A 26,585-nucleotide genomic window follows, 5' to 3' on the forward strand; every position below is an offset into this window, starting at 1 on the left:
AAGAAGAGAAATATTTCATGACATCTGAAAGTTGTGTGAAATTCAAATTTGTGTCCATAAATACAGTTTTATTAGAACACTGCCACACCCGTTTGTTGGCGTCTGGCCTGTGGCTGCTTTCGAGTGACGGGGTTGGGCAGCTGACACTGAGACCGTTACCTAAAATATGTTCTATCCGGCCATTTGCGTACCCCTGGGTCGGGAGGCGAGACCCACCTTTCAGTGGTATTTGCGATAAAGGTTATCAAACACATGCGCGTAAAGAATTATAAAGCAGACACCTGTTTACCCTAACAGGAGGGTCAGGAAAGAAAACACCCCCAGAAGTCCTCGGACCGGAGTTAGTCAGTGTCTGGACTTTTGTGAGAACATCTTCCTTGTTGTTCTCTTATGTTTCCAGCACCGAAGCTCTGTAAACGAATCCTGCTTGTTTTTGAACTCATTATGGTAGGACAACACCATCCTTTTTTGGTTGCTGTTGTCTTGCTTCTTTCTCTCAACCTGGTTTGGAAGACTCAACTCGGTGTGTGTGTGTGTGTGTGTGTGTGTGTGTGTGTGTGGTTTCGTAACTGCCTTTGCTGCGTGGCATTTCGCTGTATCACGTTGGCAAAGTTGATCTTTTCATTTGACTGTTGGTGGACAGTTGGGGCGTTTCCAGTTGGGGGCTATTGTGAATCGCGTTGCTATGAACATCTTGCATCTGAACCGTCGCTGTTATGCAAGAGGCTCTCCCTGGAGAGGAGTGGAATTGCTGGATCGTGGGTTATGCGTGTCCTCAGCTCTACCAGTGAACGCCAAACTGCTCCCCAAAGAGACCGGACCAAATCGCACTCCCACGGTTCGCCTCCTTATTTAAGGGGCACGGAGGCTCTCTGAGTCTTGTCAAGTTGGCACTATTTCCATCTTCAAGACTGAACCCCAGTCCCCTGGGGAGCCGGACAGGGTGTGTGAGAGCCATCGTCCCTTCTGCTGGGTACCTTACGTCTTATAAATGTAGCAAGAAACCAGCCAATTTTCCAATCACGATCCTTGGGAGAACATGAATTCTTCTAGGTCTTGGCTATTACAGGTCAGCCAGGTGTGAGAAGGTGCTGACCACCCTACCATCTCCCTCCCTAACCGCACAGACTCTGGAGATGGGAGCTGAGGAAGGAAGTGCCTAAAGCCATGGGCTCAGGTGGTCTTCCAACGCCTGTGGTGTGGACGGGTGGGGGTTGTGCTGGGCAGGGAAGCAGGGAAAGGTAACTGCCCCTTTCTCCTCTGGGAGAAGGGAGGGCTTCAGAGGCTGGGGGTATCAGCTCGCGGGGAAAAGATGCTTGTGTCTTTTTCTGCAGGGTTTAAGGAAAACTGGGCAGAAAAGGCCTGGTCCCCAGTGGCCAGGGTGCCGTAACCCCCTCACCTGAGGGACCAAGCGCTCGGCGGCATTTCTGAAGCATGATGTAGCGTTACACTGAACAGGCACACATAAGCCCCAAGCCCTAGCACATTTATCCAGTTTGGGAAGCGGATTAATAGAATAACCAATAAAACATGTATAAAAGCTTTAATTAAATCTGATGAAATAAAACTTCATGTTTTATTTATGGACACTCCCAACATGTAAAGGATTCAGGGACACATTCATTTTTACTGCCATTTCGCCCTCATATCTATAATTAAATCCAGGCTACAGCTCTGGCCCAAAGCAATGCGGCGGTTTAAAGCCAGCCTTGGACTCGCCCTCCCCCACCCCCCATCTGCTTTTAATTATAATTACCATCCCAATAAAGGAAGGAGGCTTACGGTAAAACAGAATAATAAAACAAACAAACAAACAAAATGGTGGTCTCCATTGTGTTTTAAAAGCACGTGCTGTAGGCGGCTGCAGGCAGGTGGGGGCACCTCTATTTCCAGTTTTATTCTGTACCAAGTGCACAAGCCCTTCATTTTACTTTTGACATAAAAAAAAAAAGGACTTCATGAAACAAGACAAAATAACTTATGATTATACGAAACATAACTGTGACAAATCACAAAACTATACATATTAATAGAAAAAAGTGTACCTAATTCTTTAAAAGATTTATGACAATAAGCACCAGATGTGCGCCCCTAAAGGAAAATCGGCCCCATATCCAGCATGATATATGCAGTTCATTTCTCTACGTGAGTGTATAGAATGATGTATCAGAGTCGGTGTGATTTATGGAAAACAGATTTCCACTTTCCCCCCCCAAAGTGCTTTATGTCAGCAACATTACACAGGATGTTCTGCTGTCCGTACAAAATAAATCTCTTCTTCTTCTTCTCTTTTTTTTTTTTTTTTTGCTTTATCCATTGCAAAAAAAAAAAAAACCGGTAACAAAAAGTGCCATTAAAGATGCTGCTATAAAATGACATGGTCAAAACAGTCACATAAAATGCCAAAGAGTTGAAATGGGCATTTACAGTCACTATTTCCAATACTTCAAAGCAACCAGAAAGGCCAGGTTCTCGGACAGACAGGGGACCTGAACGCCTACCTCCGCTCTAGGCCACGCATGTGCTGCACAGCTGCTGGTCAGTTAAACAGGGCAGAGCCACCAACACCGCTCGTCGGTGGGTCCCCTGAAGGCCTTCTGTCCTCTTCAGAGTCACCTGTGCAATTGGGGGGGGGCATGGTTAAAGGGAGACCCCCCACAGGACCAGCGAATGCTCAAATAATATTTAACGGCTGATCAGAAGCTAAATTACAACTGACGTTCTGAAGTGGTCCCTTTAGGGAATTAAGACAATGCAGCAAATGAAATGTCTCTAAGCAGGCTGATTTTTTTTTAATGTAATAGGATAATTGGCTTTGGGCTGTGTGTATTTTCACGAGCACCAGGTTTTTTTTTTTTTTCCAAAAAAAAGGGGAATGACAATCTCCGTTCAGATGTTTATGAAAATGGTTACATATCGAGACCGAAAAGGGCAGGAAATGGAAGGGAATGAGTGTTTTGAAGTTTCCGCTTCTGCTGGCTACAGACATAGTGATGACTGCAGATATGAATCTCGTGCAAGGCTGGAAGCAAGCAAGGGACAGATTTTAAGGTCAGGTGAGACTCGGGACTCTAAGGACAGCCGGTGCCATCTACGAGGAGCCCGAGTGGGTCGTGCCCTGAGGCCCTGACTCTAACCCGAAGCTCCCGGGACACACATGACGGGGATGTGAGGGGACAGCTGACCTCGCAGCCACACTGGGCCCGGACGCAGCTTCTGGCTTCGCCCTCCTTGCTCCTGTCCCTGTAAATTATAGAAAAGCCGCAAAGCGCGGCCAAGATCACTGCATTAAGAGCCCTGCTTTTTGTCATCTTTTTCCTCCCTCGTCGCACCAACGCAGCATGCTCTGAGCTCCCCACGAGAGCTTCCGTGTTTGAGGACGTCCATGCTATCTCTCTAAAGATACCGGGGCTTCACCTTCCTCTGAAGAGTGTGACAAAGGACACACAAGGGAGGGTAGTTGGCATGCAGGTGTCCTGGTTCAGGCCACCTGATGCAGCCCACGAAGCCCGCGGGGCGGGCGGGGGCCGAGAGCCCCCCGGGAGGGAGGCCTGCCTTCGGAACGCAGAGCGCATCTGTGTAAGGTGGGTGCCTTAGCCCTGCCGTGGGCCCGGCCGCCCGCACGGTGGCCTTTCTCAGATCAGAGCCCCCTAGTCGGCTGATCTCGCGCACCGTAACAGCGGACCCCACACGTGGCTCTTTAGTCCCCCCAGCACGTGACATGCTGGGATCAGTCCTCGCCAGGCAGCACGCGAGTGACCGCGGGGCCCGGCTGGGAGGACCGGCCTGTCTGGACGCCTGGCCGGTTACCTCTTCCTGAAGCCGGTGCTGACCCAGTGGGGCAAACTGCGCTGTTCCACTTGTGTTCAGAGCACATCCTTGAGGAGAGAGAAAAGAAACAGGATAGTTCTGGAACGCCAGAGTTTACCAGGCCTCTCTGGGGACTGGCTACTTTCTGTGGCCTCTGAGCACGACTTAAATGGTGCTTTTTAATAGCTTTGTAAGCGCATCGCAGAGAGTGGCTTCCTATTCAGGTTTGCTACCAAACGACCAAGGGCTCCGTGGCAATTCCAGGCCCTCAAACCAGGGTTTCAGGGGAAAGTGAACTTCTGCTGCCCGATCCTTCCCTCCTCCCGCCTCCCTGGGCAGACCTTGCCAGGAGCGCCGGGCGGGCAGTGGCCGTGGGCGAGTGGAACAGAGACAGGAGCAAGGTGACAAGGCAAGGAGGGAGAGGAGCGAAGAGGGAGGGACAGACGGACGGAGGAGCCGACATCCTAACGGAGGCAAGAGAGGCTGTGCAAAATAACTGGACATTGGGCCCCTCTCGTTTGGCTTTCTGAGAGAACCCAGGATCTCAACTCGGTGTGTCCTTGTTCCCATGTCTTCTAGCACAACCTGGGCACGGGCGGAGGCCAAGGGTCCACCAATCAACGACCCTTTCCACTGAACAAGGTCTTCGCTCTTCAACGGGGAGTCGCCTCACACAGTCAGCCCACCAGGGTTTCTGCTACGGTAGCGGGAAGGGGGTGTGTGGGCGCACCCCATTTCCCTCAGGCGGCTTTTGCTCAGTGCAAAACTACCACTCTGGGGGCGGCTCCCCAGTGCTGCAAGGGGCGGACCCAGGCGGAGCCCTGGCTGGGGCAAAAATGGGTGTAGCTGGGGTGATTAAGATAATTATTTCCATAAAAAGAACAGACCTCTAAATATTGTTTTTTCCTTTAAAAGTAGGTGTAAATAACAAGTCTTTAGCATAAAAGAACTAAGATAAGTTGCTGGAATATAAAACAGGTTGGAGTGCCTTTCAGGGGACGGTGCTAACAGAACCTCAGGTTGCTTCTGGAGAAATACTGAAAAGGGATCGGTTAGCGCGGGGGGAGGCAGGGCGGAGAGGCGGCCAGCTCGCTGGGCACCGGGCACGGGGCTCCTCTGAGAGCAGAGCCCGAGGGGGGCAGAGCTTCAGCTCAGAGTTCGCTCATCTGGTGCAGTTCTCCGGGCTTCGGCCACCCCGGGCTTTCCTTCCCTCCTTGGAGTTTTGTGCCGCGGGGTCCCCAGACTGCACTTCCACGTGTGCATCATTTCAACGGTGTCCTTTGAGAGCTGACGGCTGGAAGGAACAGGTGTCCGGGAGAGCGAGTCTAAATTCCCTTTGAAGAGACAGTCCTGCAGGTCCCAGCAAAGCTGGAGAGAAAGAGCAGCAACCGCACACAGTCCTGGAGAGGTGGCCCGGCCCGGTCCCGCCGGTGACGCTGCAGGGCCCACGGACACGGCTGGCGGCCTTCCCGTGCGGTCAGTGAGGGTGTGAAGGTACGAGGTGGCAAGCGACACAAGGTTCCGGAGGCCAGTGGTAGTGGAGCCTTTAGCCTTCGGTGTAGACAGAGGAGAGCTGGCTGGGGCAGCGGTCCACGGCGCTGAGCTGCAAGAACGTGGCGTCGTCGGGCGTGGTGCGCAGAGACTCCCCGAAGAGGCTGGAGGAGGCTGACGGCAAATCATACACTGGAAGAGAAACAGCAGGAAGTCAACGGTCCGGCCGGTCCACACCCGCCACGTGCGCCCTGCGGCCACTGCTGAGCAGGGGCCCAGGGCGAGGCTCTTCAGGGGCAGTGGCTCTCTGTCTCAGGGACCAGGGCGGGGAAGGAGGCTGACCTGCAGGCCCATGGCCAAGGTAAGTCTTGGCAGAAAATACGGGCTGAGTACAAATTAAAGTCAAGTGTTCCGGGGAAGGGCGAAGAGGACCTCAGAAAGGAGATGATCACAGTTGAGTTGTAAGGAAAGATGGAGTCTCACAGGTGGAGAGGTAAAGAAAGAACATTCCAGAAGGAGGAAACAGAGCACAAAGACAGAGAGCAAGGGGCTGTGGGGCCACGGGCATTGGACGTGCATAGAGGGAGATGGGTGTGAGGTCAGGCCTGGAGAGTCTGCCCGGGCCTATCTCGGGGGCCTTGGCCGCCTCGCTGAGAGGACACTTTATTCTTTAGGCAATGGGAGACTCAAGTATTCAAGGAGGAAAGGGACTTATTTTGTCCTTCACTTTTGGAAGGCGATGTTCATGGTGGTGCAGAGGGACGAATGGTCAAGGCAGAGTTGACTCAGGCACATCCTGGAAGGATACACTGTTGTCAGAGTCTGGGAGGGACCCTGTGGCCTGTGAACCAGGGTGGTGAAGGTGCGGCTGGAGAGGAGGGTGAAGATGAGAGATACTTCAGGGGCGGATTCCAGAGTACTTGCTGCGGTCATGTGCCGGGCCAAGCCTAGTCCCGGTCTCGCCTGCTGGCCGGCCGGGGTTTCTAAGTCACAGCACACACACCTGCAATGCCCGAGTGAGCCGAGAAGGCCCTGTGGAACACGTCAAAGCCAGCCTGCCCCATGGGCGTGGGGGCCAGGCAGTCCTCGAAGGAAGGCGCCACACTGCAGGAGCTGCTGGGCAGCACGGCTCTCTGGGAGTCTGGGTACTGCGGGGGGCAGAACGTCTGGAGCTGCCCATAAAATCCTGAAATGCAAACATGGCCGTGAGCTACAGCAGAACGCGAGTACCAACGACCACCCCGGCACAGCCAGACCCTCGCTCGGCCTGGCTTCGTGCGACAAAATGCCTTTACCTCTTAAGCCCGCCTGTAAGATCTTGTAAGCGAGCCTCTGAAATGCACTATTTGAGCAGAAGCTCTTCTACCTTCGGGGGCCAACACAGCTTGTGGGTTTCTGATATTTTTATCTCCTGCTCCAGTTCTAGATGCTGAAGGGCTCCTTACCTTCCCCACATGCTCTAAAGAGTCCTGGAGACTGTGAGCCTGACAGTCAGAGAATGTTCCAAGCTGGCCCCTCCCACTGCATTGGAGGACATCTTTTAACTTCCTTTACCTTACATTCTATTCTGCTTTTCACATCTGGTAAAGCCTGAAGTGTGCTCTTACCAAGGCCCACTTAAAAAGAAAACAAAAGCAAAATCGATCTGTCCGTCCATCTGTCCTTCTAATAGATACGTTCAAACCCCTTTATAGCTTTTTCACTATGTTGAGTAGGTACACAGAGTATCCCATAGACGGGAAGTGCTAGAATATATTCTTGTTGTTGATCTCTGCAGTAAATGGGAAAACTGGAAGGGAGGACAATGTAATGTCTTCAATGTAATGAAAGAATAGGAAAAGGTTTCTTAATATTTGAAAATAATCATCAATGTTCTGCTGATCGTGTTTCACTGATGTCTTTCCATTTTTTTTTTTTCTCATGTAATGGAGTCTTCCTTGGGATGTCTGCGGTCCTTTCCCACAATCCTCCACACCTTCCAAGATATCTCACCATTTCCACTTCCTCCTTGCTTCGTGATACACGTAAGGAAATGGAGCATAAGATGCTTTGAAAAATTTAATAATGAAATCTTCATTTGACACTTTATCAAAGGGAAGGTTGTAGTTCCTTGTGTCTGTTCCCTCAAAGGCAACATCTGTCTGTTTCACTGGCGATAGTGAAGATTAAGGGATAAGGAAGACCATATATCATATTTTAAGGTGCTGTATAAACATCAGTTATTCTTGAGATCACTACTCTGTTTCTGGTGGGAAAAAACACAAAGGATTCATAGAGAAAGGGACCCGGGGCTCATATTAAATGATGGAGAACTTGGGACAAATTCATTGGGTGTGGAGTCCCCAGTTCTGCATGCCTTCCTCCATTAGACCTGCCCCTTATTCTTAGTGATCAACAGGAAGGGGACGTGTTACGGGGTTCTTTCCAGTTCTCTTTCAGCACAACCAGGGCGCGTGGCCACGTCCAGCCTGCCTCTTAACCCTTCTCGTTTCTGGTTAGTACGCTCCAGGTGGCCTGTGCAAACGCTCCCATCACCCTTGGCCAGGAGGCCTGATCTGTGGTTGCTGGGGATGTCACCAAAGAAAGTATGCTGAACTGCTCATAAAGACACAGGCTGGCTCTCCAGGAGCTTATGATCCAAGACGGAGGGACCAGTGCAGATTTAGAGCACATTCACAGCAGAAAATGAACTAATATCCTTTATAAGCTGACAGTAGTATACTTTATGTAGAATCCAGAGAAAAATGCACATGAGGTTTGGGGGGCAGGTTAAATGCATGGCAGTACAGACTAGGAAGATACCCAGGGAAATACCATGTCCAGGCAGGAGAAGACTGGGAAACCACCAGCCTTTCTCTGTTTGACCCCCAAAGGCTTCTGTCTGATCTTGATTGACACATGGGCAAAGGACCAGACCAGACCACTCGAAGATTCATATAATTGATCAGCCAATATGGACAAACCCAGTCCTCTAGCCAACAAAGAAATAAAATCAAGACAACAATAAAATGCCACATTCTACCTATCACATTAGTGAAGATTTCTAGAAATCATTCTCGGTGCTGGTGTGAGAATGACAAAGTCACTTCTGTCCAGCACTGTGGACACTGGGAGAGTACACGCCTCTCAGAAAACCACTGGACAACCTTGATCTGGAGCCCTAGAAGTGTTCACGTTCATACAGGTGGATTTGGGGATTTTACTGCTGAGGATGTACTCTAAAACTCTTTTCCAAGGTACAGAAAGGGGTGCCTGGGTGGTTCAGTCATTAAGTGTCTGACTCTTGATTGTGCTCAGGTCATGATCCCACAGTTTGTGGGTTTGAGCCCCCAGTCTAGCTACATGCTGATGGTGTGGAGCCTGCTTGGGCTTCTCTCTCTCTCTCTCTCTCTCTCTCTCTCTCTGCCCTCCCTCTTGCATGCTTGCATTCTCTCTAAAGAAACAAAGAACAAGAAATTCTGTACACAGACAGTCATTACAGTTCTAGTTGTCGGAACAGAAAACCCAAGAGCCAAATGGGCAACCGTAAGGGGATGCTTAAGCAAAGAGGTACACTTACGCGATGGGAATATTAAGTAGGCGTTAAGACAGTATTTACAAGGGGTTTTCAACAACACGGAAAGATAATTATGTAAGACTCAGAAGAAAACAAAAGCAAGATATGAAGTGGAACATGGAGACCAGGCGCAGTCACATGGGAGCCTATGCAGAGCACGGACGTCACAGTTACATTTCGGTAGTTGTCACTGGGCTGGTTTTTTCTGGCTTTATATATTTTTTTCCTTTTTTTAAATATAATCTATTGTCAAGTTACCTAACATGCGGTGTATACAGTGTGGGCTTTATATTTTTATGAATTTTCACAGTAGTGAAGGGCAAGTATGCTGGAACCAGACTTTCTGGGTTCAAGACCCTGTGTAGCCACTTACCAAATGCGTAGTCTTAGTGAATTACGTAGCCTCCCAGTGTCTGTTTACTAATCTGTAAAATGGGTTAAAAGTGGTACCTACACCTCACTGAGTGATTATGAACATGAGAGGAGTTAAATCCCACCCCAACCTAATTATTAAGAGAAATAAAATTTTCAAAAAGGCAACAAGTCAGTCCCTCAACAATAACCAAATGGAAACAGCAACAGGCATGTGGCATACACCCGCTTCCCTGGTAAAATCCTCTGGAACGTTCTTGTCCCTGTGGGGACCTGAGCTGTGCACATCTTGTCCATATTGGTTCCCATATCCTGCCCTGACTGACACATGTCCTGATTTCCTTGCTCACCTTCCGGTGCAAGCTCAAAGCAACAACATGTCTGCGTGATCTGAAGGAAATGCAAATGAGCAGCTTTGAGGTCTGGGTGGGCCCTTGGACTGATCTTGACTTTGGGTACCTGGTGGCCAGTCACGTATATCAGGATGAACACATGACCACGGACCACACGGTTGGTTTATTAGAATGGAATGTCTCCTCTCGGAGGAGAACAGACAGTATCTGCTATTTATATCGCTGTGTTGGCTCCGCGCACATTTGTCACCATACAGTCCCTGACGGCGTCCCTCAGTGTACTGTCACCTTCCCAAGGGGAGAGGATGCTTCTCACTAAATTCCCACAACTCCGCAGATAGGGACGTTCGTCATTCAGGTGAGTCAGCTGATACAGACCTTCACGGACCTTTTGTGAAAACCAATGCTCCCTCTGCCCTGGCTCCTCTCATGCTTCTAAGAGAGCAGAGGTGTCACCTGGCTTCGACGCCGTCCGAGTGCTGTGAGGTGCGGGTGTGAAGGTGTGTCGTGTGGTGAAACGTCCACGTCAGCCTGGGTCGGAATGAGGTTCCTGCCTGTGGGCTCCTGGCTGACACCGGGACAGCGGGAACCAGGATGGCCCCGCAAGCATGTCTGATCTCTCTCACGGCCAACTCGGGCACAGAAAATCCTCTTTACTAAGTCCCTCCCTCCACGAAGCCAGTCACTAGAGATGCCAAATTCACTGGTGTGGATGGCTGTGGTCAGTCAGATCAGGGCTTTAACACACCCTCTTCCCAGGGCTGTTTTCATAAAATGAATGAAATTTTTAAAAATTCCATTAGGGTCTTGCCCCCCACACAAACCCTAAGGAAGCCTAGCTCGTTTCCTGATGAACGGCTCCTGTATTCCAGCTGTTGGATTTTGTGTAGTGAACCTGGATGGAACACGACCTCTCGGCCCAAAAGCAAAATGAGGCAAGATGTTAACACATTTTGTGGGCATGAGACACGAATGATGGCAAGGTCAGCCAATGTGTCAGTCAGTCAATCAGTCAACGACGCTTCTCAGGCGCTGGCCAATGTGCTGTTGGAGGGACTAAAGAAACAGAAGATAATACCTTGTCCTTGAGGGCTGAGAATGCTGTCAGAGAGAGAGCACGCAGTTATGATAGCGTAAGGGCAGACACGTTTATTCAGGTTGGCAATAAATGTTAGCTGTCACCTTTAGTCATAAAATTCCCTCTCCTCCATTGTACAAGTTATTCTGCTTCTGAAAGTGGAGGCGGTGGAGGACAGGAAGGACTCTGCAGGTAAACTGGATCTACCCAAGCTGTAGCTCTTGAAGGTCAAGGAGAATCGTTCCTCTTCCTGTTGATTTTGGGGAAGTGTTTTCCCTTCTAAAACCACAGCTGGGGGCACCTGGGTGTCTCAGTTAGTTAGGCATTCAACTTCGGTACAGGTCATGATTTCATGGTCCCGGAGTTCGAGCCCTGTGTCTGCTATCAGCGTTGAGCCCATTTCAGATCCCCTGTCTCCCCTCTCTCTACCCTTCCCCCACTCACTCTCTCCCTTTTAAAAATCAACATTAAAAGAATAAAAACACGCCTGTTTTTCTAATTATAAAAAATATTTGGATCACAAAATTCTACTCCTGAAGTCAATATTACACTATATGTTTACTAACTAGAGTTCAAATAAAAACTTGAAACAAATTATTTGAAATTAATTGTACCAACTAGAAAACGTAGACTAGTATAAACAAAGAAAGCAAAACCTTTCTCTATTTCCACATTCAGACACGGCCAGATAGATACACACAAAGCTGGCATGTTATACATATTGCTTTGTTTTCTCTTTTCTCCCGTACTATTCTCTATGGGCTTCATGCATCACTAGACTTAATTCTTTTTTAAAATGTTTTTGTTTGTTTATTTAGAGAACTTGAGTGGGGGAGGAGCAGAAAAAGAGAAAGAGAGAGAATCCCAAACAGGCTCCACACTGTCAGTGCTGAGTCCATCACAGGGCTCGAACCCACGAACCGTGAGATCCTGAGCTAAAATCAAGAGTTGGACACTCAATAGTTGGAGCCATCCAGGCACCCCTCACAAAACTTCATTCTTAAAAAAACCTTCCTCTTTGCCTTTTCACATGGGGTCCCTGAGGACTTTGTGATGACAGGCGCGATCAGTTCACAGTCACTGCTGCTGCTAATGATACTGGGTGCGCGTTTCCTTCCCAAAGTGGAGGGGGCGGTGGGGGGGGGGGTCAGAGGAGAGAGGAATTTCATGACTACATACGATCACAGAAGGGTGTTCTCTAGGGCGGCACCAGTCCAACAGGACTTTCTGCAATGACCGAAATGATCTTTCTCTACCTGTGCCTCGCGGTCCAGTACGGGAGCTGCAGGGGGTTACTGAGCACTTGAGGTGGGGCTTGGGCAACAGAGGAACCGGCTCCTTAACTGTATTTAATTTTAATTAGTTGAAACTTAAACCACCACGTGTGGCTCTGGCTACCGTACGGGGCAGCCCAGCGCCAGGGCACTCTGCCCCCCCACGGTGAGTGGCCCTTGTTTCAGAGAGGTTTCTGGTGATGGGGCACCTGGGTGGCTCAGGCGGCCAAGCATCCGACTCTGGATTTCAGATCAAGTCATGATCTCAGGGATTTGTGGGTTTGAGCCTCACTCTGGGCTCTGCGCTGACAGTGCGGAGTCTGCTTGGGATGCTCTCTCTCCCTCCTGTGCCCCTCCTCTGCTCATGCTTTCTCCCTCTCTCAAAATAAACAGATAAACTTTAAAATTTAAAAAAAAAGAAGAAAAAAGAAATGTTTCTGGCTAAATTCCTGAAGGAAAAACAGATGGCCCACCACCCAGGGTTTAAATAAAAGCCAGACAATGCCTCTTAGACTCATGGCCTTCAAGATAAGAAAATACATTAGACTCTTCATTACATTGATCTTTTCCTTGAATATTTACCACTCCAATCTTTGTGAAAGAAACCAAAATATGTCAGTAAATGATGGCCAGCCAACTTGCCACCCTCAAGAGAGTGGATGAGCACCGTTTGAAGCTAAACTTCCAGGGCATTTCCGCATTCCCGAAGGAGTGAGCCACATTCTCCTCCAGAAGTAGGAGAAGGAAGAGGGAAGATGTCACCCATTTTCTTCCATGCATGCTGTGGACATAGCTGGCCGTGCCCACTGGGAGTGGCACCAAGCCTGACCTCAGCATCCCCACACATGATGGTGGCCTGAAGCGCATCACCAGCTGTTCACCCCCGTGGACAGGGAGCGACACCATCAGCCCGCACCTCACCAAGGCTCTGTGTTAGGAGCGGTGTACCCAGCGGGTCTGTTTATGCAGTGGCTGGCTTCGCAAAGCCTAATTCTTGTTTTCCTTGAAGGTGAGGCTGGGAACCACCACCGAACTCTGGGCACCAAAAAAAAAAAAAAACCACTGGATGGATGGTGTCCAGAATCAAGACTGACCCCACCTGTGTCTTTTATTTATTTTTGAGAGGCAGAGCGAGACAGTGCGAGCAGGGGAGGATCAGAGACAGAGGGAGACACAGAATCTGAAGCAGGCTCCAGGCTCTGAGCTAGCTGTCAGCACACAGCCTGACCCGGGGCTCGAACCCACGAACATTGAGATCATGACCTGAGCCGAAGTCGGACGCCCAACCAACTGAGCCACCCAGGCGCCCCAGATTTTATTCATTTTTAACATTTTTATTTATTTGAGAGAGGGAGAGAGACTACAAGCAGGGGAGGGGTAGAGAGAGGGGGAGAGGGAGAGAAAATCCCAAGAAGGCTCCACGCTGCCAGCATGGAGCCCAATGCGAGGTTTGAACCATGAATTGTGGGATCACGACCTGAGCCGAATCAAGAGTTGGACGCTCAACCGATTAAGCCACGCAGGCACCCTGTTAGTCTGATTTTATACACTGCAACCTTACTCAGAGAAGGACCCAGCAAATCACAGGCTTAGGACTCACAGGGCTCCTTGGGAGAGTGCTTGGAGGATTCCTTCTCAGGCAGCCACCTGATACTCCTGCCTTGTAAGGAGGGCATTCAGGCAAATGTTCCCACTGCAGAGATGAAGAGATCGGAAGCAGAGGAATGGCTGCATTCCCTGCCTTTCTAAGCAGGACTTTGCTTATATGATACCACGCAAATGAGAGAGAAGAGGAAAATGCATGCAACCATTTTAGTATTTCCAAACATCCAGGCATTTGGAATTATTTACAGATCTAGCCTTTATCTTAAAAATACACGGGTAGAAGTAAAACAGCCACTATGTTAGTTCCTGCTAAGTTCAGAGTCTTCCCATTTGCAGTCCCCTTGCTTCGGCAGTTTTTGTAGAGCACTCTGGTTAGGGATACGCCAACCAGCCAGGGAACTCTATCGGAAGGAAGGAGAGGGACTGATATTTCTTTTCTCCAAGGCACCCACTGTCCTATGTGCTTCATACAGAAAATCTTTATCCTTACAGTAACTTTGGAGTTAAGCAGCATCGTCCCGAGTTTGAGCCAAAGAAGCAGACAAGTTAAAATAACGCATCCAAACCCTCCGAGCCACCAAGGTGCAGCGGGACGGCTCAAACCCTGGTCTGTGTGGTGACAGAGTTCATCCAAACTACCAGGGCCTGAGCTCACGGGCCAAATGAATTCAAACAGAACCTTGGCATTTTTGTTGACGTCCCTTACTGCCAGATCAGAGGCAATTTATTCACACTGGACCAACATTCCATAATGTTCCCCTTCCATAGGGAGAAAGCACTGAATGAATGAATAAAAATCAATAAAATCACCTAACCAACCACTAAAAAAATTCTAAAAGCCCTCAAAAGTAGAAACAAAAACATTTCAGGAATTTCTTTTGGCCAATTTTCTGATTTAGTCACTATTTTATTTCTACCCATTGCACAAAAACTTGGATCTGGGTTTGAATCCTGAATGGCCCATTAACCAGCTGTGTTAATTTAACCAGTTTGGATACATTATTTTCCTGCCTGGGCCTCATTTTCTTTTAAAATAATACCTATGTTACGGGGTTGTGGGAAGCATTATATACGAGAGTGCTTATAAAAGCGTTTATGGTCTTCCCTGGTGTACAGTAGACCCTCAGTAAACAGGAGCAATTATTATTACCATGAAATCATACCATAAGTATTTCTAGATTCTGTATAACGTACAACAATTCCTTAGAAATTTTTCTCTCATAACCCTTGTGTATAAAATGATATCTGCCAAGCGGAATCTCCCGTTTGGTGGTCATTTTGGGGGCTCCTGGCTGTGGCCCTCAGTATCACTCAGGTCTTCATGTAGCTAGAACTCTACGAAGTCTCCTCCCTGGACGTGGTGGAGAAAATGACTCTTCATTTTCATACGGAGTCTATAAATGGGGAAGCTTCAGGAGCAGCGCCCAGACTGTGCGAGGAAGACAGATTTTTCTTCGGGCTGAGAACCGAACCAGCTTGCAAAGCGCTTGAGCTATTTACGCCTGACATTTAAGCAGCTACTGTACTAGGAAAGAGGAAAATAATGGAAATAATAACCCTTAAAATCCCACTTGGACACGTTCCTGCTGCAGGAACCGTGGGACTGTGGCTCCATGAATGACAACGGGAGCTACCACCCGGTCCCTGAGCCGGGCTCAGGTCGGGTGCAGAGCTGGGGGCTCCTACTTAGGAAAGTCCAACTGGATCCAAGGAGGAGTGCCATTTTCATCTGCAGCCTCTGCCGCTGGTTGACATGCCACAGCGAGACACACGCGGAACATTCTGGATGCTCTCCTGTGCTTGTGCCCTGCACAGCGCCTCAAGCTGTTGATGTTCTTGCCCGTGGAGTAGGGTTGGGGGCAGGGTGGTGGGAGAGGGAGAGGGGTGCCAGAGATGTTGCACAGGGTCAAACAAGGGGCTGCGAGTGGGCTGAGTCACCACGGAAATGGGACACAGGAGGGTGGGAAGGAAGGCATGTGTAAAACACTCCAGGTTCAGAGACGTCATCTGTTTTCATTTAAAATTTCCTCAACCCACCCAAAACCCTAACGCGTGGTGGCCTCTGGCTTCCAAATTCTCAAAGTGATAAGCTGCCAAAGTAAACTAATTGCAACGTGTCTCCGTAATTGCCATGTGTGGGTAGCTACAGTGATAGTAAAACGGTTCAGTGGATTCTGATGATGATAATGAAACACTTGGAAATGACATAAAATAAAGACTCTCGATAAATACCAGAAGACCCAGAGAGTCCAAAATGGATCCGAAAGCCTGGCTTTGGCATTTACTGGCTGTGTGGCCATGAGGAAACCACAGCCCCTTTGAGCCCAGGAGCCCCTGTTTACAAAAGGGGGGTAACGGGACTCATGTGGCACACCATTCTCATGGTAGGAGGGAGAGCAGCAGAGGGAACAAGTGGATGGGTGCGGGCCCCAGGTGCCCATGAGTTGCCGCCCACACCTGCCTGTGACTCAAAAATCCGCGATCCTTGTGAGGCCCCAGAATGGAGGGTTTAGGATCTGGACACGGTGTCTGATGGTCACCTGATGTGAACACTTTGGCCACCGCTTAGGGTTGAGGAGAATGAGCTGGGAATGTCCGTGTGAGCGGGGGCCACCCTGTTGCTGGTACGTGTCCCTGTACCGAGGGGCCGGAAGGATCACACGAGACAGTACATGTGACGGTATTTGGCAAACAGTGGAACCCACTGCGAATCCAAGCCCCTGTCTCAACAGCCTCGTGCAGCTTACCCTCCTCCCCTCTCTGAGTACAACGGCGTATCCTGCCTGGTAGAGGAGAGAGCTCTGCCCCGTAAGGCCCATGAACAACTGACTCGGGAACTCAGGCCGAATGCAGAACAAGGAAAGAACGGCAAAGAATGAAGATTTAGGGGCGGGTGGGGGCCTCAGTTGGCTAAGCGTCTGACTAGGCTCAGGTCATGATCTCACGGCTTGTGGGTCTGAGCCCCACGGCAGGCTCTGTGCTGACAATGCAGGGCCTGGAGCCTGCTTCAGATTCTGTGTCTCCCTCTCTCTCTGCTGCTCCCCTGCTCATGCTCTGTCTCTCTCTGTCTCAAAAATACATAAAACATTTTTAAAAAATGAAGATTTAATTCCATGTGCCTTTGTCCTTCCAACCTAGCTCTTTGTAAAAAGGTCTGGCAGAGAAGAGGATTCCAGACAGAAGTAAGGTGCTACAGCCCCTCACTGGGGCCACCCCGGCTCTCAACAGGTTTTGGATTGTGCGGCATTTACAGGACTTCCCCAGCAAGCAGAGGAAGAAGGAAGCTGGCAAATATTTACTTTCTCTGCCACTGGCCAATGGGTTCCTTCGGATGGCCTCTGATTGGGCAAGGGTGCACCGACCCTACAGCTGGGGTCTAGGCCAGCAAGTCTTAAAGCGGATGCCAAAGCATCGGCTCCAGCCCAGCTCTGGGCAGGCTTAGTGAGGCGGCACACCTGGCTGAACGGCCTGGAAATCTTCATGCCTGAAAAGGTATTTCTTTTCTTTTTTAATGTTATATTTAGAGAGAGAGAGAGAGAGAGAGAGAGAGAGAGCAAGCGAGCGAGCGTGAACAGGGGAGGATTAGAGAGAGAGAGAGGGAGACACAGAATCCGAAGCAGGCTCCAGGCTCTGAGCTGTCAGCACAGAACCCGATGTGGGGCTTGAACCCACGAACCATGAGATCATGACCTGAGCCCAAGTCAGACACTTAACCTATTGAGCCACCCAGGCGCCCCTAAGGTATTTCTTACACTAAAGACTAGGAGATACTAAGAACATCATTAGATGATTTTTAATCTTCTCAAAGTTTCCCAAATGAAATACACCAATAAGAAAACACAAAACAGCTTGGATTTCATTTGAAACGGAGGAGGAGAGGACTTCTGGTGGGCATCTCCGCTCCTGGGCTGTCTCCTGCCCTTTCAGCTGGACTCGGAGGACTCGTAGGGATGAAGTCATGATGAGTGCCCTCACGTGACTGTGGCATATACTCTCAGCAGATATGGGTCAAGGTGGCCTCCCTCCCCACCCCAGGGCCCTTCTTGCATATTTAAGTTCCTGGTCAAGGTGAAATCATGGGACGTCCTTTGGGCGACTCAGAAGTCTTGGTCTTACTGTGGGCCTCAAACTTATCTTGTGACACAGACTGCTGCTGTCCAGCTGTCACCAGATCCCCACAATATATGCAGGGCGTGGACGAGCCCACGTCGGTGATTATACAATTTCCCAGCACCCCAAGCGTGGGCCCCACCACACACTTGTGCCAATGACTTGAGTATTTCTCCTGCCGAACCTCTGTCTCACAGTGAGGTTCCTGTTCCATACTATGAGGCCTCCTGCAAATCTATTCTCTCGCATGTTGAGATGAAATCTAGGCTTGAGGTAAGTCAGTAAAGGAATATATATAAGTGGGTTTGAGAGAGCAGGGTGGACGTTACCTTTATGAGACCCTAGGAATGCCACTGGATTCCAGGATCCGTGTCCCCCTTTCATCTGACCACCAGGAAACTTGCCCTTTTATCTCGTGAGACACTGTGGACACTGACTACCAATCCAGACCACCGAATTTATGACCTGCTGTCTCCACTCCTTTGGCTAGAAAGAGTTCCTCCCACTGCCACCTGGAGGGGTCAATGCTCTGATGGGTGCGCACAGTCTGCAGGTCCTTCCTTTCCTGCTTAACTGCATTCCACTGCACACCGAAGTCCCGAATTTTGGTATTAAGCATCTAAAAATGTGGCGAGTGCTACAGGGAGTAAACAGATGGCAGGATTGCCTGCCTCTACATGTGCCATGAGGAATGTTCTCGGAGTTCAAAGGTTTTGCTGGCCAGGCATCACCCCTTGGATATAGGCCCTGGACAGGCAGGACTTGTTTCCTCTGCCTGGATGACTTCGGTGCCCCGAAGAGGACCTGGCACATCACAGGAGCGGAGGATCTGAGAACAAGTCAGTGACACCCACACTAGAGCCTCTGGTGCAAATACCAGGCACCGTAACTCAGCTCAGAGATTCTGACCTATGAACCATCTATACAGCAGCCTATCATGTGACTTCCTGTTCTAACATGAGTTCTTTTTTAATGGAGGAAGAAACAAAGATGATGGAGATGTGACTGGCCTGGTGGAGGTGCTCCTAGAGCTGTGCTGCTCCCTGCCACCTTTTTGTGCTGGTGCCAGAGGCCACTGAACATGAGGTGAAAGGCTGGGCGGAAGAACTGGGGATCTCGGCCCATCCACAGAACACCCTGCTCTCTTTGAGGAAACCCTCCGAAGGTCAAGGAACCTGATTCACTACTCTGAGTTCCATCTCTAAATAGAGGCAGAAAGAGATTTCCTACTCTCTTCACAAAGTTACCGTGAGAATTCAGGGATTCACCCAACAAATATCTAACTGAGCACTTCCATTATAGTTACTAGGTACTGACAACACTCTTGCACCTGAGAGTCATTTATAAAACCTCCTTGACCTCACTGGTACGAATAAAAACACTGCACACAAGCCCAGTCCACAGATGCAAAAGGACTTCGGGTGCATGCTTGGCTAACTCAGACCTCCTGGATCATTTGGCCATAATGACAAGAAAATTTAACAACTGAAAAGAGGTTGTGCTTTGGGATGTGTGATAAGAAACTGGGCTTGGTGGAGGAATGCAGGAGGGGAAAGGCTGATTGCTACACTTAAACGATCCAGAAAAATGTCTGAATGTTTTTACTTCAATGGCCACATATTATAAGGTCTAGTTCTCCAAGCCCTTGCCAGAGAATGAAATGGAAGAGTTTAGTCAGAACAATTTGGAAATGTGGAAAGGGAAATTTTCTGTAATTAGAAAGGGAGCTCACAACTGTAAGAGGACCACGTAGAAATCCTAAGGACACTGGGTTGTTTTGCAACCTGGTCTGAGCCCTAATGATGTGAATGAGCACGGATCAAGGCAGTTCTGGTGTCTTATTGTTGTTATTTTGTTTTCTTGACACAGTGGTCTCGTTACCAGTAACCATATGTTCCTGATGTTGGCTTTTCCCTCTTTATTTTAAGGAAACTCCACCCACAGCTATTCACATTTTTTTCTCCAAACCATCCATTGCTTATCGTGTTTACTAGGAAAATTTTAACTAAAAATACAAATACAAGAATTACAAGACGCAGATTGCCATTAATATGCTCATCCCTGAAAAGCCCAACTAGGCAGCCTGTAAAATGAGTTATAAGAAAATATTTAACTTGATTTTAAGAGCTCCATTCAAAGAGAGGCTAAACTTCATGAGTTTCAGATATAAGACAGAACATTTGCTTCTGGAAAAGAAAATGTCATTAATTCCCCCAAAGAATGAAAAATCCCTGAATCTGTAATATTGCTCATCAAACACTTTTCTATAAATGCTTTTAAGTTAACTGACAGAAAAGTCACAATAGTCAATGAAATGGAAATTTTCTGGATATTTTCCTTCCCTTCGATACATTTTTGGGTTCCAGTTAAGAAAACACACTGTGAGGCCGCCAGTGACATGGGCCGCCCAGGAGGGCAAGAGAGTGAGCAAACTGCTCAATTTGTCATATCAACACCCAAGAAGCAGTTATGGCCACTTCATTCCTGTTATAATGAAAGTACCTTTAGAGCTCAATAAAAATATGAAAAGTTGCTGAACCACATTACTAGCCAAAGGGAAAAGCAAAACGACTTTGTTGCACGAGCTGGTGAGAAATAAAATGACATGATGACATCTAGGGTAGGGAAATGGGTGCTTTGTACCACTGTGGGGTCTAAACCGGCAAAGCCATTGGTGAGGGACATATGGTATTGCCTATCCAACTTTATTTTTTTTCTTAAAAATAATTATTGTTTATTTTTGAGACAGAGAGAGACAGAGCATGAGTGAGGGAGGGGCAGAGAGAGAGAGAGGGGGAGACATAGAATCTGAAACAGGCTCCAGGCTCTGAGCTGTCAGCACACAGCCTGACGTGGGGCTCAAACCCACGAACCTGAGCCAAAGCCGGACGCCTAACCGACTGAGCCACCCAGGCGCCCCACTATCCAACTTTAAACTGCGCATATCCATCAATCTGGCAACTTCTCTTCCAGAAGTAATTCCTGAAGAAAGTGTGCAAAGACAGACAAAGTGTGTGAAGAGTGTGTGATATAGCATTGTTAATAAAAGCAAAAAAAAAACCTGTCAGTAGGGGAATGACTAAAAATGACATGTTCCTATAGGAACTGTACAATTTTTTATAAAAAGAGTTGCTGTGGGGGCACCTGGGTGGCTCAGGCGGTGAAGCAAAGCGTCTGAGTTCCGGTCAGCTCATGATCTCGCCGTCAGTGGGTTCGAGCCCCGTGTCGGGCTCTGTGCTGACAGCTCAGGGCCTGGAGCCTGCTTCGGATTCTGTGTCTCCCTCTCTCTCTGACCCTCCCCCTTTCATGCTCTGTCTCTGTCTCTCAAAAATAAACAAACGTTTAAAAAAAATTAAAAAGGAGTTGCTCTATATACATTTACCTCGAAAGCAGAAACATGTATATTTTTAAGTTAAAAAAAAGTAAGCCATAAAATAAACTGCAGAATGTGAGTCCATCTTTGCAACAGGGCATGCGTGAATGCACATGTATACATGTAGGTGTATTTAAGTACACACACATACATTTCATCTCTATAAACATTAAAAAAGTCCCTTTCTTCATAGTCATTATCTCTCATCAGTGCTGGAGGTAACTTAATCTTTTTATAAGTTTAAGCACCTAAACACTTTAAAACAAAATGAACAGCTAAATTTTTTCCTTTTCTAATTTAAAATAGTCAGTGAGAATTTTTAAACTGTATTCTAAGGACTGTGCTAAGAGACCAATAACCCTGGTTTGCTGAGTTAGTCATCAGGTTTCTGACAGGTACCTGGGGCGCATGTGCCAGAGAGGCTGTCTCCCCCGCCCCCCACCCCGCACCGGCCTTGAGGACAAACAGAGGTGGGCGCTGCCTCCCTCTGCCCAGGGTAGCAGCACGCTCCCTGACTGAGAGCACAGGCTGCCGTCAGACAGTCCTGGGCGTTTCCAGCTCCACCATTTCAAGAGTAAGAAACCTAGGGCAAGTGACTTAATGTTTCAGTGATTCAGATCCATAATCTGTAAAGTGGGATTAAACAATCCCTTCCTTCCTTCCTCCCTCTTTTCATGAGAGAGAGAGAGAGAATGAGCAAATGCTCATGAAAAAGGGAGAGGTGAGGGGGGATGGGAGAGAGAAAGACAGAGAGACAGAGAGAGACAGAGAAGCTCATGCAGGCTCCACACTCAGTGCAGAGCCTGACAGGGGGCTTGATGTCAGGACCATGAGATCATACCCGGAGCTAAAATCAAGAGTCAGCAGCTCCACTGACAAGCCACCCAGGGCCCAACGTCCGTCCTCCTGAACCGCTGTACCTGACCTGCCAGCAGAAGTTTAGCCCTGGAAGGAACCTCATCATTAATGTTTCCATCCTTAAAACTTCATGCAAACAGAATTCCCAAGCAGCTAAAAAACGTGCATAGCACTGTGCCCACAGGCACTGCCCGAAGGACAGTCACTGTGGGATTGGGGCGAGGCCGCTTCTCACACCAGCACCGATATTCCCTGGGTGTGTGACCCCGGGCAAGGTGCTTTATCCTGAAGCCTCACAGGGAGGGGAGGGGAGGGGATGCTGGTATTTTCACTAATGTTATTCTGAGGGCTGAACAACACAAGTGGAGGCATCCAGAGCACCCAGCGTCTGGAACACAGGAGAAACATCACGATGAGAACAAACAACAGCTCTAATGAACTGGGCGTCTACTGTGGGCGGGGCACCTTCTCCCACTCTTGCACCAGCTCTGAAAGAGAGGTGTTGCCACGTCCCGTGAGGAGCCAGGACACGGGATTCAGGGCATCGCATGACCTGTCCGTAGGGCTCCCGTGCAGATCCGCCTGCCTCTGAAGTTCCGTTCGTCTCCTTTTTCTCTGTAGTTCATGATTTACCTTCCTGTATGATTTGGCCAAGTCACAATTTCCTCTTGTGAGAATCTCTCCTGAGATAATACGACCAATTTAGGGGTATGTGAGCTAGTGGCTGTGAATACTTTGAACACTGAAAACAACGCTTTGACAGCTTGGGGACACAAGGGACTTTTATCTATGGGAATGCCTCGAAACACCTCTCCACCTGGGAGCCCTCGAAGCCCCCAGTGCACAGGGCGGCCCCTGCCTCCTTTTCACTGCTGGACACTCAGCCCCAGGTGCGCAGACTCATGGGAAGGAACACTTACTATACTAAGTTTACCTTCACGTGTCAGTGAATCACTGGACCATCCGCTTTCCTCCAGGGAGAGGTTCCAAGCAGTTGGGTGAACCCCGGATTTGTAACGAGACGGGCAGAAAACAGGAGCAAGTGCCCAGAGAAAAGAGGGGCCCTGAAAACTTGACTCCTAATCCCGGTTTTTCCAAAGGCTGGCTCTATCAGACGGCCAAAGGAGGCATAAGCAAAAATCCCTTTCCTCCTCCTCCGCTCCTTCCTTTTAATCATTCTTATCTATTCAGTAGGCTTTTATTAACCACTTACTATGTGCAAAACATTGCATGGGAATGCAGTTCTGGTCCTGAGCCCATTTACAGTTCAGTGATGGTTAGCTGACTCAGTCATTTAAAAATTTTTTATTGTTTATTTATTTTTGTGACAGAGAGAGAGAGACAGAGTATAAGTGGGAGAGGGGCAGAGAGAGAGGGAGACAGAATCCAAAACAGGCTCCAGGCTCTGAGCTATTAGCACAGAGCCCAACGCAGGGCTTGAACCCACAAACTGTAAGATCATGACCTGAGCTGAAGTCGGACACTTAACCTACTGAGCCACCCAGGCGCCCCTATTGTCTCAGTCATCTTACTATCCTTATGGGTATATGGATTTAATCTGTGTGTGTGTGTGTGTGTGTGTGTGTGTGTGTAGATCATTACAAATACAGACTATTCACAGTTTATCTCCATGACCAATCATTCGAACGGCTCTTCTGATGCAGAGCCCCACCCACGAAGCCCAACACGCTGAAATGCCAACTACATTTCATTTGTGCACCTAAATTTAACTTTTCTTTAATAGAATTAGCACAACTGTCAGAATTCATCAAGTACTAGTTATGGAAAACCGTTCTTGGGGCAATTTGGTAGTAATTAAGTGTATGAGAGTAATTAGGAATTTCTCTGGATCTAATCATCAATCCCTAGTACTATCTGAGCATTAATCACCTCCTGGCTGACCCCAGAAACGAGCCCTGATGGGGGCTGCTGACGGTCACGTCGGAAACACGCGGAGTGCGCTCACTGCTCAAGCCCTCTCAGCTTCCTCGGCGAAGATCTGACTTACAATCAATCTTATTGGTCTTCCAGAGATTTCAAGGGGAAGTTGTGACACACGCTTAAATTCGAAGCAACACAATTTCTAGCCTTGCTTTGTTTTATTTCACAATTGCACATATGCAGATATGACTACATTTCCTGTGGGAGGGGGTATGTTTATTGTCTCTACCACTTGCCTCTAAAAACACTAACCTTTAAACAGTTCACATAAACCCCTGGCAATGAGATCAGCCGTGGCGGAAACCCATAGGCCTCTTCTGGAAAGGGCCATTGCACAATCACTGTAAGTGAACAGGGGGGCGCGGAGGAAGACGTTAAATGTGTAACAGCCACCTCGTTCCGTTTAAACATCAAAGCTCACAGGGTTCTATGGCTTGAAAGACGGTCGGGCTGTTTGGTAGGATGAGCCATTTACAAACGTGTTCTGTTCCTGGAGGCCTGGGGATGGCTGGAAACCGTCTGTTTCCTGGCGTGGTCCCTGTACTGGGGCTGTCAGGCTGACTATGCCACACTGGGGAGGGACAATGCCACCGGTGCCTGCGCGCTGACTGGCCAGCTCTACGGGGCCATGGGGCCTGCCGGCAGGGCTGTTCCAAACCACACAGAGAACCACAGGGTCGACAGGGCAGGCTCCCCTCCTCACCGCAGCCCTGCTGTCGGTCTGCCTGGGCTGGGACGCAGCTCCCTGGGGTTTTCCTAGCAAAATCTAATGACTGGATCATGCATGATGGAAACCTGTGTGTTGGCAACTGGCAACTCCAGAGGGTGAAAGTAAGAGCAGGCAGTGGAAAACACAGAAACCTAAGAGACTGGGGGGCAGAGCCCCCAGAAAGCCTCTACCCCTGATTTCCAAGAGACGATCCATGTGAAGGAATCTGTGAGATGGTTCCACTTTGCAGATCGGAAAACTGGCCTGGGGAATGTTTGGCGGGCCCCGCGGTGTGGCTACCCGATAAAGGTTGTTGACAGAATCATGATTTTGTGACGCTTGGCAATGCACCAAAACAGCCTTCTTCCCAGACTCCCTTGCATGTGCGGGTAGCCACGGGATGAAGTTTGGGGGACGCCTATACTTCACTGCCCTTCTTCCCCTCTGCCTGATGCTGAGACAAGACATGGAGAATGTCAGCACCTCTGCTGTCACCGGGCGATGGGAGCCACAGATGGCAAAGCCGGAAGCTGGCGGGGCTGGGCACCTCGTGGGCTCCGTGGGCCACTCCTGCACCCAGCGGGTCTACCACTGGGCGTCAAGCGAACCCACACACTGGGGTGCTGCTGTAACATGAGAAAGACACTCAGAAAAGTCTTGTGCTCTGTGCCCTGTGGGTTGCAAAGAACAGGCTCTTTGGGAAAACTTGGGGTTGGGACAGGGCACTCAAAATCAACAAAAGCTTCTAACTAGAGCGCTAACAAAACAATCAACAAGGACCCGGGGCAGTGACTTCCACTGTGGCTGGAGGCTCCCCGGTGGTTCAGAACTGTACAGAAGTGTCAACTGGAGAGACACCAAGACAGGAGGTGCTAGAACGCGCCGGGCCAGTGGCCAGGGGCTGTGGGAGGCCAGGGGAGAGGCCAGGCGGGCACCTCTCTGGGGAAGGAGCCCTTAGGGTCATGCTCATTTCCAGTGGATTAAGAGAGCGTGAAAGGGGCTCCCGCCTCTGGGGCAGCTAGACTGAAGGCTTTCTCACCCTCCTCTGCTGCAGCTCCTCCTGCCTAGAAAAGGCCATGGGCAGATAGGCGTGACTCTGTGTGACTCTGACATCATGCGTCTACTTTACCAGCCACCATCTGAGTGAACCAGATTGTTTATTCAAGTCACTGTGGTTGGGGTGCTCTGTGGGGCTGGTCTGATACAATCCCAGCAGTTCGCAGGTAACGTTCCTACCTTTCCCAGTCCAGTCCCACAACGCCCTGGCTTTCGTTTCTAGAATGGCAGACTGGGTCCTCCACTCAGTGGTATTACACTCAGCATGGCCCACTTCCTCCAGGAGCTCTTCTTGCTGGTTCCCAGCCTCCCCTCCTCTCTCGACTCTACCGCTTATCCTGAGCCTCCCGGCCACAAACAAACTGCCTTTGGATCTTCCCTCCAGGCAGTGCCGTGCTGTCGTCTGTGCTCCTGACTGCACACCTCGCTTTGCCCTATCTGGAAGGCCTCTGCCCACACAGCCCACCCAATGAGCTATTCCTCTTCAAAACCCTACTCAAGAGTCACCTCTACGAAGGCTTCCATGACTCCCTCCCCTGAGTTAACCGGGTACTTCTTGATATTATTAGTAGCAGTATTGCATGTATCACTGCATTGATTAAACGACATTCATGTCATTTGTTGAACTGAACGTGGCCCCTCCTCGATGGGTCCAGAAGCAGGAGGGTTGTGAAAGTCCTGTTCTAGGAATTCCCATGGCATTCTAACAGCCTGCAATGAATAGGGCCTTTAAAAAGAAATTATCCACTAGTACCGTAACAAAACGTACAAATATCAACTCTCAGGCAACTAATCCAGGCAAAATTCTGAAGCTTGCCCGGGCAAGAGAATCGTCCCAAAGAGAAAGAAAAGGCTGAGGAATAAGCTTACGTGATTGGAAAGGGTTGCTCCTATGTTTACATCTAAAATAAAAGACTAAAATGTACTTAGAAGTTGCCTTGGAGATGCAACCCAAACAGACACCCGTAAACGCTATCAGCATTCAAACATGGGAAGAAA

The 26,585-nt window shown here is 49.1% G+C and overlaps 1 protein-coding gene across 1 annotated transcript in view; it reads right to left on the reverse strand.

The window, feature by feature from the left end:
* Positions 1–2,767: 2,767 nt before the first annotated feature.
* Positions 2,768–26,585, reverse strand: part of GLIS3 (GLIS family zinc finger 3) — a 430,817-nt gene continuing 406,999 nt past the window's right edge. The window contains exons 11-12 of the mRNA XM_029919687.1: positions 6,305–6,487; positions 2,768–5,493 (exon numbers count right to left, since the gene is read on the reverse strand). Coding sequence (XP_029775547.1) covers positions 5,357–5,493; positions 6,305–6,487 — 320 coding nt within the window. The 3' untranslated portion in view covers positions 2,768–5,356. The remainder of the gene's footprint in view (positions 5,494–6,304; positions 6,488–26,585) is intronic.

Source organism: Suricata suricatta, chromosome 13 (genome assembly GCF_006229205.1).
Source record: "Suricata suricatta isolate VVHF042 chromosome 13, meerkat_22Aug2017_6uvM2_HiC, whole genome shotgun sequence".
Classification (NCBI taxonomy): Eukaryota; Metazoa; Chordata; class Mammalia; order Carnivora; family Herpestidae; genus Suricata; species Suricata suricatta.